Source organism: Lactuca serriola, chromosome 3 (assembly GCF_051521515.1).
Source record: "Lactuca serriola cultivar US96UC23 chromosome 3, Lser_US96UC23_V15, whole genome shotgun sequence".
In the NCBI taxonomy this organism is placed as follows: Eukaryota; Viridiplantae; Streptophyta; class Magnoliopsida; order Asterales; family Asteraceae; genus Lactuca; species Lactuca serriola.
Window position 1 is genome coordinate 161830145 of NC_136410.1, and position 11661 is coordinate 161841805.

Genomic DNA, 11661 nt, shown 5'->3' on the forward strand with positions numbered 1-11661 from the left:
TTTTACCACACATCTAATAGCTACAAAACAAAGTTGGAAATGATCACTAATATCAATTTTGATGTTGGTGTAACCATGGGGTTTGTTCTCCCAAAGTTATGCATATAAACAAGCAAGTTGGACGATCTTTCTTTAGAAACATTGTTTGAGAAACTTATCCTATGAATCAGTTATAAAACAACACAATTACAGATTTTGGTTCTAAAGTTGTAATACACCATTATATAGTGAAGGAAATTCTAGCTTTTGTTTCCCAAAATGTGTGTACACCATTATATAACTTTTGTTTCCCAAAATGTGTCTGGTGTACAATATGAAATCCAGACTGTCAATCTTGTATGGTTAGGACTGGGGTGATCCCAAATTGACCATGTCATTCCAAAATGAGTAGTAGTTTTTTGGGATATCCTATTCCAGATAATATAGTTATTTTCCAAAATTTTAAAAACATTGGTTATTTTTATTAAAATATCTTTTATAACAATTTCCCAAAAATAAATGTTTCTTTCCAAAAAAGAAATAGACGTAGGATGTGCATTTCACGTGCAAACACCCCTCTCCGTATATTTACTTGCGGTGAAAGCACGAAAATGGCAACAGAGCCACGGTGGTAGGGTTCGTCGTCACTGTAAACCCTAATTATCGTAAGTTTTAATTCCTGTTTCATCAGTCATAAGTCGATTATGTGGTCTCACATTATTGATTCCATCTGTATTTCATAAATCTTGTTTCGATTAGGGTTTTGTGTCAATAAAGAAAAAAAAAATTACTAGTGTTAAATCCCCTCTCGCTTAATCCGCGTGTGTAATGAATTTCACTTCAGTATTTCTTTGTTCTGCTTCTCATGAATCGATACGTGAGTGGAGTATCGACTCTAGGGTTTCAGTCGCACTTTGTATTTATTGCTTCTGTTCTATGATCCTGCTGTTCAAGAAAGATGTAGAGGCTTAAAATCATTATTTATTTCAAAAAAAAAAAAATTCGATTTTACCATTTTGATTTTGAGTTCATATTCCTCCATTGTTATCAGGTTCCTCTGAAAATGGCTTTTCTTAGTAGATTCGGCAATCTGCTTAAACAATCAGGAAGCAATCATGTCAATATGGGATTATCTTCTTCAAATTCACCACTTTTCCAGTCAATCAGAAGCATGTCATCTGCTAAACTCTTCGTAGGAGGTTTAATATCATGTTCTTTTTCATCTCATTTATACATGTTTCCCAAATCAGTGTCCAGAATAACAAATTCGTATAATATCCTATGCAGGTCTTGCTTATGCAACTGATGAAATGGGATTAAAAGAAGCTTTTCAGCAATATGGAGAAGTGATAGATGGTATAAATTCTAACATCTATCAAGATCAAAATTTGAATCGTATAAAACTATAAATTGATTTTACTGATATCATTAGGGTTTTGATTTTTGCAGTTAGAGTTATCACTGATCGTGATTCTGGTAGATCTCGAGGGTTTGGATTTGTTAGTTATACATCAGCTGATGCAGCTAATTCTGCTCTTCAGGATATGGATGGAAAGGTATTATGCATCTTTAAGTTTTATAAAATTTTGGTCCTTGTAGTTTCCATTTTTTAACTTTCCATCAAAAAAAAAAATTATTTTCAATTTTGGTCCCAATTAGTATGCTTTTGTCAAAAATTGAAACATTTAACTGTTTTTTTTTTTCGAGGTTTTATATAAAAAATGGTTATTTTTTGGACATAGAGCAAACAAGTGCAAATTACAGGGACCAAATCTGTAAATTAGGCTGATGATTTTTTTTCAATGAGTTTTAGGAACTTGATGGTCGAAGGATTAGAGTGAGTGTCGCCCAAGAGAGGCCCCGCCCATCATTTGGTGGTGGTTATGGCGGCCCTGGTGGCGGTGGATATGGAGCTGGTGGTGGTGGCGGATATGGAGGAGCTGGTGGTTATATGGGTGGTGGATATGGTGGCGGCAACAGTAATATAGGTGGGTATGGTGGTGGGAATCAAAATGCTGGTGGCAGGAATGATCTTTTCAGTGGGGTTTTAGGTGGTGGTGGTGGTGATGCCGGAGTGTCACCTGGCGGCAATGAAGGTGGTGGTGATGAGAATATGAACCATTTTGGTGAGGATGATGTTCAGGAGAATGATGATGATTATGCCAATACTTGTAACAAGTGAAGATGTGAATATATGAGTCTACTAGTGGCTAGAATCCTTTGGACTATTATACCCCTGTGGTGAATAAAGGCGGTGATTATGGTGTTAGTGGTGGTTTTCCAGTGGAGGAAATAGTATAGGGAATGTTTTCTGGTGACAGGTGTTGATGTTTTTGTCGTTTAGAATGGAGAACTAAAGTGTTCTGTTTTTGGTTTTTCTCCAAGTGAAAATAAGGGATTTTGGCAATAATATTTATAGTATAGGAATTAACTTTTTCGCAGCGTGTAAAAAAAGTATTTAGTGTTTTAATATTTTATTTTGGTGGGGACCACACAAAAGCAACTTTCACAATAAATAGTAATATCCTAATGGCCTAATATTATAAAAAACATTGCATTTTATCATTTTTTCTGGTTTAAGTATTTGTTTGTGTTCGTTTGGTTTATTTATAGCCTAAATGTCAGGGACTAAAAGTGTCAAACTATAAAAACTTTTGTGGCTAGATAATATCGAAGCTGATAGCACAAAAATATCAACTCCACAAACTAATGTTGTAAAAAGTTAAGGAGAGACCAAAAACAGGACCAAAAATGAAAAAGTCTTAGAAACTTTTGTGGCATAACTTTAAACAATAGAAAGTGTATTATTTTCTTAAGACCATTGTGAATTAATATTATACGTATATAATTATCATTTTTTTTAAAGTCATTTGATATATATATATATATATATATATATATATATATATATATATATATATATATATATATATATATTTTGTTGGAATAGTGTTTAAGGCTGCAACTATATTAGGCAAGTATTTGACCCGATTGTGCATGGTCCTTTTGGGTTGCCTTCACCATAGCAACTTGATAGATGATTTATTAAGAGAGAATAAATATTATTAATATATTATGAGAATAATATAAAGAATAATAATATTGTTATTTGATTAATATAAGTCATAAATTAATTAGTATTAATTTGGTGACTTAAAGAGATTAATTAAATAAGAGGGTATAAACTGTCAATTGTTTGATAGTTAAACTTTAGACTGTAAATCTTTATTGGATAGAGGATGGACGAATTCTAGAAGCTAGGGATAGCTTAAAATCGTCAAAGGTTATCTAAGGAATGGATTTGGATTGCTTTAAGGAAAGATTATCCAACTAGGGTTTAAGTTGTAACCCTTAAGGAGTCTACAAGTATAAATAAACCCTATGGCAAAGAGAAATCGACATCTCATCTGAAGTAGAGAATCCCTGGCCGAATTTCCTCCCCTCTTCTCTCTCTCAAATCATCCTCCTTGCTATTTGGTGTTTGTAAGCCATTAGAGGAGTGACAATTGTGACTCTAGAGCTCCAAGACAACAAGATCAAACAAGAGATTCAAAGGTATGCTTCTAGATCTGATTTTGTATTGTTTTATACCTAATTAGTTGTTAGAAGTCTTGGATTCAAAGCATGTTTAATTAGAAAGCCTAGATCCAAGCATTATGGTTTTGCATGCGCACATAGAAAAGTTCTTATGGCTAAAACCCATCATATATATATATATATATATATATATATATATATATATATATATATAGAGAGAGAGAGAGAGATGTTCAAATGTTTCTAATAATTATTGTGTGTCTAAATGCACCAACGAAAATTCAAGAAATAAAAAATAATTAAATAAATCATTAAAGGATATTTTGAACATTTTATAAAATTTTGGTCCTTGTAGTTTGCATTTTTTTGATTTCAGACCAAAAAAAAAGAATTTTCTTTTCAATTTTGGTCCCAATTTCATGGTTCTATTATGCGTTTGTCAAAAACTGAAACATTCAATAGTTTTGATTTTTTTTTTGAGGTTTTATATTGATTTTGGATTAAACACAATAAAAATTATAGTGACCAAATTTGAAAAAGGTTATTTTTTGGACATAAACCAAAAAGTGTAACTTAGGATGAATATTTATTTGTTGGCAATGAGTTTTAGGAACTTGATGGTCGAAGGATTAGAGTGAGTGTCGCCCAAGAGAGGCCCCGCCCATCATTTGGTGGCAGTTATGGCGGCCCTGGTGGCGGTGGCAGATATGAAGGAAATGGTGGTTACAATGGTGGTGGATATGGTGGTGGCAGCAGTAATATAGGCGGGTATGGTGGTGGGAATCAAAATGCTGGTGGCGGGAATGATCTTTTCAGCGGGGTTTTAGGTGGCGGTGGCGGTGATACGGGAGTGTCACCTGGCGGCAATGAAGGTGGTGGTGATGAGAATATGAACCATTTTGGTGAGGATGATGTAGAGGAGAATGATGATGATTATGCTAATACTTGTAACAAGTGAAGATGTGAATATATGAGTCTACTAGTGGTTAGAATCCTTTGGACTATTATACCCCTATGGTGAATAAAGGCGGTGATTATGGTGTTAGTGGTGGTTTTTCGGTGGAGGAAATATTTATAGTATATGAATAAACTTTTTCGCAGCGTGTAAAAAAACTATTTAGTGTTTTAATATTTTATTTTGGTGGGGACCATACAAAAAGCAACTTTCACAATAAATAGTAATATCCTAATGGCCTAGTATTATAAAAAAACATTGCATTTTATCGTTTTTTCCGGTTTAAGTATTTGTTTGTGTTCGTTCGGTTTATTTATAGCCTAAATGTCAGGGACTAAAAGTGGCAAACTCTAAAAACTTTTGTGGCTAGATAATATCCAAGTTGACAGCACAAAAGTGTCAACTCCACAAACTAATGTGGCAAAAAAGTTAAGGAGAGACCAAAAGCACAACCAAAAGTGAAAAAGTCTTGAAACTTTTGTGGCATAACTTTAAGCAATAGAAAGTGTATTTCTTAAGACCATTGTGAATTAATATTATATGTATATAATTATCATTTGTTTTAAAGTCATTTAATATATATATATATATATATATATATATATATATATATATATATATATATATAGAGAGAGAGAGAGAGAGTTAGGTTCAACTGTTTCTAGCAATTATTGTGTGCTTAAATGCACCAATGAGAATTCAAGAAATAATAAATAATTAAATAAATCATTAAAGGGTATTTTGGACATTTTGTACTTTTAATTAAGGAAATCATTTAATTGAAATCATTTAATTAAGGAAATAAAGTAAATATATTTGACCTAGTTATGTCTGTGGCCGAACAAGTTCATCATCGGCATCAACACCATCACCATCACCATCACCGCTTCTGCTTCTTCTTCTACAATCGACGAATCAAAATGGGAGCACATACTCTCGTCTCGCAATCGATGATGGACTCTGGGGTTCGATGAGGCTGAAGAAGGGGATGCGGAGGAGCAGTGGCGCTGCTGTGGGGTCCATGAACGCGAGTGAGAAGCGAGGAGTGAACGGGGAGGAAATCCCAGTGATTGCAGGTACGTGGACGGAGGTATGCTCCGACAACCTCCTGTTCTTTCTCTGGTCCGGTAATCCAACAACTAGGGGGAGAGAATGGCAACAAAAGATTGAAATTGGGAAGTGTTTGTTTTTCTTTGTTTGTCAGGAAAGGAAAAGCATGAAAATGGGGTTGTTGGCCATTGACACAGAAGGGAGAAAGGAAGCAGCAAAACAACAAGTTTGAGGGAGACAAGGGTCTCGATTCTTGACTGATCAAAGGAAGAGGAAGTTAACGGAAGCATCCATAGCCAACATGTGATCTACTTCTTCGTCGTATTTTGATTTGAATCCATGTAAATTTGGATGTTTGGGTTTTCCTGAAAAATTTTATGATAATGGATGGAATATAACTCATGGTTGTTTGGGTTTGTTTCTTGAATTCAAGAAACTGAACTGGTAAGACTCTCATTATTTTTTTTGAAGAAACTGAAGAAGCACACCACGTGTTCGATAAAATGCATAGTTGAAATCTTGGTATTTGTAACTGGAAAACAAAAGATTGATTATGTGATGTAGTAACTTGTGTTTAACTATAGAAATTATTTACCTCAATCCTGAAAATAGATTTTACATCCAATTGCTTTTTGATCTTGAATTCCTTGTCAACTTAAGCAGTGAATTACCATAACCAATTCTATGAAGTTAGAATATACACCATTCTTTTTATTCTAAACCCACATCCCTTTTTATCATAATATGGTTGCTTATGTTGTGTTTATTTTTCAAATGCTAAGGGTTTTATTGGTAGGACTCAACGTTTTGTTCCTTGGGTATATTCTTTAAGAATATTCAAAACCATTCTGCAAGAATCGTTTATTCTTTAAGAATATTATTGATGTATTCTGATAGGATTGTAGTTAATTAGTTATATGTTTAATGTGCAGTTGTTACAAGTGTATCACTACAAAATATTTGACAATGAATTTGTGACAGAAATGGCTTGAAGAATGGCTTGAAGACCTGATGGGAAAGACTCCTTGTATAAAATTATTCTTATGCAATACAATTCTGATAGAATGTCAATCTCACAAAATGTCAATCTCATAGAATGCTAGCATATTTTGAAGTGGCTTAGAGGTCAAACATACACAAGACATCTAGAAACGAAACAAGAAAGTGAATGAGGATTCTTTCAAGAATGCCGATATTTTTTTGGCAAGAGATATCAAGAATCAATGTAATTTATGTTCATAGTTGTATTATTTAGGAATGAATGTAATTACCGATTCTAAACTATTAAACTCCGTATTATATAAAAGTTGTATTCATTAAAAATTATTGGTGTTGATGATATCTTTTTATAATATTATGCTCATAGTTGTATACCATTCTGACAAAATTACAGATTATCATTCTAACAAGATAACATTCTGATAGAATAAAATTGGTTTATGTTTACAAATTACATTTGAAATTGAATTAATTTGAAAAAAATCAGATTTTTTAGATCAAAATCATTAATTATCCCATAAATCTCGATTTTTCCTTTTTTAAATTTGTCTCAATTGACTACAATGCCCTTATGCTAAAATTTGTGTGATTATATGGTATATGTTACCCTATTGTACTATCATAGACCCTCAGATCATGACATTTGATTATATTCCATCCGATGGTCCAGATCTGTGCATTCTGGCACACAATAGTTACTAGAAACAAAAGAACCTAACCATATATATATATATATATATATATATATATATATATATATATATATATATATATATATTAAAGTTGCACCTCTTACGAATAGTAAAGTTCCTGAGAGATTGGTAAAAATGGTACCCTTATTATGGGTTTAGTTGCACTTTCTGCTTAGTATTTGTATGGGGGCATTTTATGGAATTTTGTACATTCTTTACAACATGTGTTGTTCATCGTTCAATTATTTTATGTTTATCTTAGCGAGTTTCTGGAATTTTCCACCGCATATCCTATCAAATGCCCTTTCTATTCTCTTTTGCCATCCCACTGTTCTTTCCGATCACGTATTTATTTTCTATCGATTGAAGGTCTGATTAAACGTAGGAGAAGAAGATTGAGGGTATTTGGTTGGAATGTAGCGAATAAGAAACCCAAAATTAATATTTCAAAAATAAAACCGAGAAATGATTCCTCGGATTCCGCTCCAGGTTTTTTCTTCTTCCAACATTTTCCCCACATGTCGACCGTTCATGGCTACAATCGCCACCAAACCCAGGCCCTTCCGCTCCATTTTAGCTCCACCTCAGCTTACTGCCATAGAAGAAACCACCATCGACTTCTCCTTCTCAAGTATTAAATCAATTTCCTAATACCTCAAATCGATTTCATTCTCAGTTCTCATCAAGGTATCGCCGATCAATTGGACGCTCTGTATAACCAACTGCTTCGCTCCTGCATTAAATTAGGAAGTTGAAAGTAATTGAAACACCATTTGTTTTTATATTTTTGTTCTGGATCAGTAGTCTAAAAAAACCTAATTTTGCTGAATGTATTGTTAATTGTTTGAAGTGGATGAAGAACACAGGCTCTATCCTGTAAGACCCTAATTTTTTGTTGGGTTTATTTATTTCACTTCCTAAAAAATCTAATTTTTCTTAATGCATTGTTAATGGGTTTATTTATTTCACTTGCTTCATGTACGACTTGATATCTTCCATGAAAGGGTGTTTTTCTGACTACAGGAAACTATTTTAACTTTTTAATAGAGGGATGAAGGAATGAGGTTGTCAACGAAAGCTATATGTTCTGCTTGTTTAATGACTTAGGAAATGGAAGTAATCTAGATGTATGTGTAATAGAAAATGTTTGTTTTCTTCTCTTTGAATAATAGATTATGAGGTTGTTTCCTTTTAGATTAGTGAGCTTTATGGGTTAAGTACTAGAAAAAAAAAACTGATATTATAACAGGATTACGATAGCTTTTACTAGCTTCGTTGGTTGAGTTAACAGAGCATGTTCTAAAGGGTCCAAATCTGGCATTGCATAGGAGTTGATCCCAACTTAGCTACTATGTGTGATTCTTTGCTCCACATGTTTTGGTATTCAGTTATCTATAATCTCAAGTACTATTAAAATTTTGTACATTGAAAATCATTATGTCGATGATGAAAACCACAATTCTATACTAAACAATTAAATGAAAGTATGTTGCCTAAGTGGCCAAGTATGTTGTCATTTTTTAAATTTGTAAATTCATAGCATTTATATATGAGTCTAATAAAACAATTTTACGGTAGTTTGAGTGAAGGCCATATTGGAACATGTGAGAAATAAAATTTTCTAACAGTGGCATAACTAGAAAACCCAAACACTTTTGAGCAAGAAATTCAATAGTTGTAAAGATTTGACAAAAGGTGATATAGCTATTTTCTTGTTGTTGTAGATATGACTATTTGTATCATGTCTTCTACTCTTTGTTGTCATTTAGGGCAATGAGATTGGTGCTTTTGATAAATCCTGCCAAATATTCAATGTGAAGTCTTGATTAGTGATTGACGTTCGACAATTTTTTCTTTGACCTTTGACCTTTTTTCGAGTCTTTTCGATGTTATTAAATGATTACATCTGTTTTGCAGGTGAAGATTTGGGATTTTTCAAATCAAATAACCAAGTTTTTAATACAAAGCAGAATTCTATCTGATATATCTGATCTGAACTAATGAATACAAAGGTAGTTACTTTCACCAGATACCCTTTTATGAGCTTCCTATTTGCTCATCTATCCAAGAACATCGAACAAAGTAAAATTACTAAACTGCCTTTATTTACTGCCATGTAGATTTTCTTGGAGTTATATGGGCTAGGGTAGGGTAGAGAATTACAAACAAAGCATATAGAAGGTAAGGTTGCAGTGCTTACAAATTGTATGTACACATGTTTTTTATTTTATTTATATATCAATACCAAAATTATAATTAAATCTATGTTACACGTGATCAGATTTTTTATTATTATATTTGAATTCAAAGTTTTTAACTTTAAAGGTGTTTTAGGTATTTTTGGAATGATGAATCTGTGTATGTGTGTATAGATTGCTTGGACGATAGTTTACCAACTTATTTTTTTATAATTTTTTGCTTATTAAACCATCGTACTTACAAAGTACAATGCTATTCTAGATAAAACTTTGATTGAAAGTTATAGAAAATTTTCATGTGTTTCATAAAAATATCAAAATGGCACCTACCTAATAGGGAATTTACAGAAATGGTCTCCTCTACAAAATTAGTCCCTCCGTATAGTCAGATTTAAAGAAATGGTCCCCTTTTCTAGCTTCATATGGGAAAATGACTAAAATGGTCATGTTGACCAACTTTGTCCTTTTGACAAAAATGACCATTTTCTTCATTACCAAAATTAATGTAATTAGTAAAAATGCTTTCTCTTTTACATGCTATTATTCCATGTTTTAATTGATCATTTTTTTATTTTAATCGTCTTTTAGGTGATTGAAAGGAGCAAAAATCCAAAAGCAAAAGTAGGTCGAATCGGTCGGTAACTTTTCTTTGTAGCACATTACTGCATTTTTCCTTATTTTGGTTACACTATTGCCAATAATTAGTATTTTAATTATGTACCGGAGCAATGGGATATTATGGACGATGTTGGGAGATGAAATCCACAACACATGTTGCTAACAAGACGAGGACAACAATATGTAATAACTATAAGTATGTTGCTATTATGGGTAAAGAACTTTAGTATTTTTCACTTATGAGTAAAGAATTCCAACAGAGATGTATTTCATTTGTTATTTATGGCTATTATCTGTAAAGAATTGTAATTACACTGCTATTATATGTAAATATGCAACTATTATGTGTAAAATGTAATGGTTGTGTCTAAGTATAATTTTTATGAATAATGATCAGGAACAAAAAGCTATCCAACCGAGAATATGTTAGAAGGTGAAGCTAGTCTTAGATTACTACTATATCCTGTTGAAATGTAAATGGAAAAGGTACAGTTTAGTGGTTTTATTAAAAATAAGGCATTTCATTATTTCTGCAATATTATGACTTAATTATGTGTGAATTCAATTATGGTCACTGTGAAAGCGTACTATAAACGACCAAAACAATTGATCAATGATCCCTTATTTTTTATGTTGTTTACAAATCCATACCCCGCAAAGCGGGGTTCCTCATCTAGTTTTAGATAAAAGTTATGTCATTACCATTGTTGCCCATGAGAGCCGGTCAAACAAGTAACTTTTGTTGATGTTGATTTTTGGGAAATCTTTAGATAGTCTTAATATTTTGGGCTTGATTATAAAATAGTTCTAAATTAATTTTTATTTACAAAAAAAACATAAAACTCGGTAAAAGTTGCATTCATTTGGGACTATTTTGTAAACTGATCCATAACATTGAAAATTTTCTATAAAAACCAAAATATTATGATTATTTCGTAAACTTTCCTAAAATATATACGAAAAACCTTTTTATATATGTTTACAGGGAAATCTTTAGAAAAGCCCTTATTATTTTATTCTAATTTATGAAAAAATCTCAAACTGAAATTTGTTTACAAAAAAATATGAATTACCAGTAAAAATGACGATTTAACCCATTTTTTCCTGTTTCATTACCTATCTAGTTCCATTCAAGTCTCATTATTTTATCATAACTTACAAATAAGTACCAAACTAAAATTAAGTGCTGATTTAACCTTTTTTTTTTCCATGTAACATACATATTATCAGTTTCATTGATGATCTGAACGCCTAGTCATTAAATGGATTGATGAGATGAAAATGATGGGTTATATAGTACTATGTTTACCATAAAACTTGATATCCTTATGTATTTATATTTTTTGGAATATAAAATACATCCAACGAATACTGCCATAATTACATAAACTACTAACCACTTCTTCATTTTTTAAGTTTATAAGAAATTTCAAATCGTCCATCTAATCTTATGTAACCCAATATATCCATCTCATTAGCTCCTTTCTCGAATTTTTTTCTCGGAAACACACATTTTATCGGTTTCATTGCTGACTTTGATACATAATCATAAACAAGCCTATGAGATAGATATCAAATTGTACAGTAAACGTAGCATTATATAGCCTATCATATCCGTCTTATTAGCTCATTT

The 11661-nt window shown here is 32.1% G+C and overlaps 1 protein-coding gene and 1 long non-coding RNA gene across 4 annotated transcripts; both read left to right on the forward strand.

The window, feature by feature from the left end:
- Nucleotides 1–505: 505 nt before the first annotated feature.
- On the forward strand, nucleotides 506–2495 carry LOC145093311 (glycine-rich RNA-binding protein 4, mitochondrial-like). 2 transcript variants are annotated; one of them, XM_079031410.1, is made up of 5 exons: nucleotides 506–644; nucleotides 1031–1178; nucleotides 1267–1335; nucleotides 1429–1535; nucleotides 1793–2495. In XM_079031410.1, the coding sequence occupies exons 2-5, from the start codon at nucleotides 1043–1045 to the stop codon at nucleotides 2159–2161; spliced, it is 681 nt and encodes a 226-aa protein (XP_078887536.1). In that variant the 5' UTR covers nucleotides 506–644; nucleotides 1031–1042; the 3' UTR covers nucleotides 2162–2495. The 2 variants fall into 2 exon arrangements, with proteins under 2 accessions (XP_078887536.1, XP_078887535.1); XM_079031409.1 differs by lacking the exon at nucleotides 506–644 and adding an exon at nucleotides 722–939.
- A 4974-nt stretch (nucleotides 2496–7469) lies between these two features.
- LOC145094716 (uncharacterized) lies at nucleotides 7470–10381 on the forward strand. Of its 2 annotated transcripts, none has more exons than XR_013703509.1 (4): nucleotides 7470–7969; nucleotides 9130–9224; nucleotides 9333–9393; nucleotides 9999–10381. It is a non-coding gene; the product is annotated as an uncharacterized LOC145094716 (long non-coding RNA). The 2 variants fall into 2 exon arrangements; XR_013703510.1 differs by having other exon boundaries at nucleotides 7470–7899.
- The last annotated feature ends 1280 nt before the right edge of the window (nucleotides 10382–11661 follow it).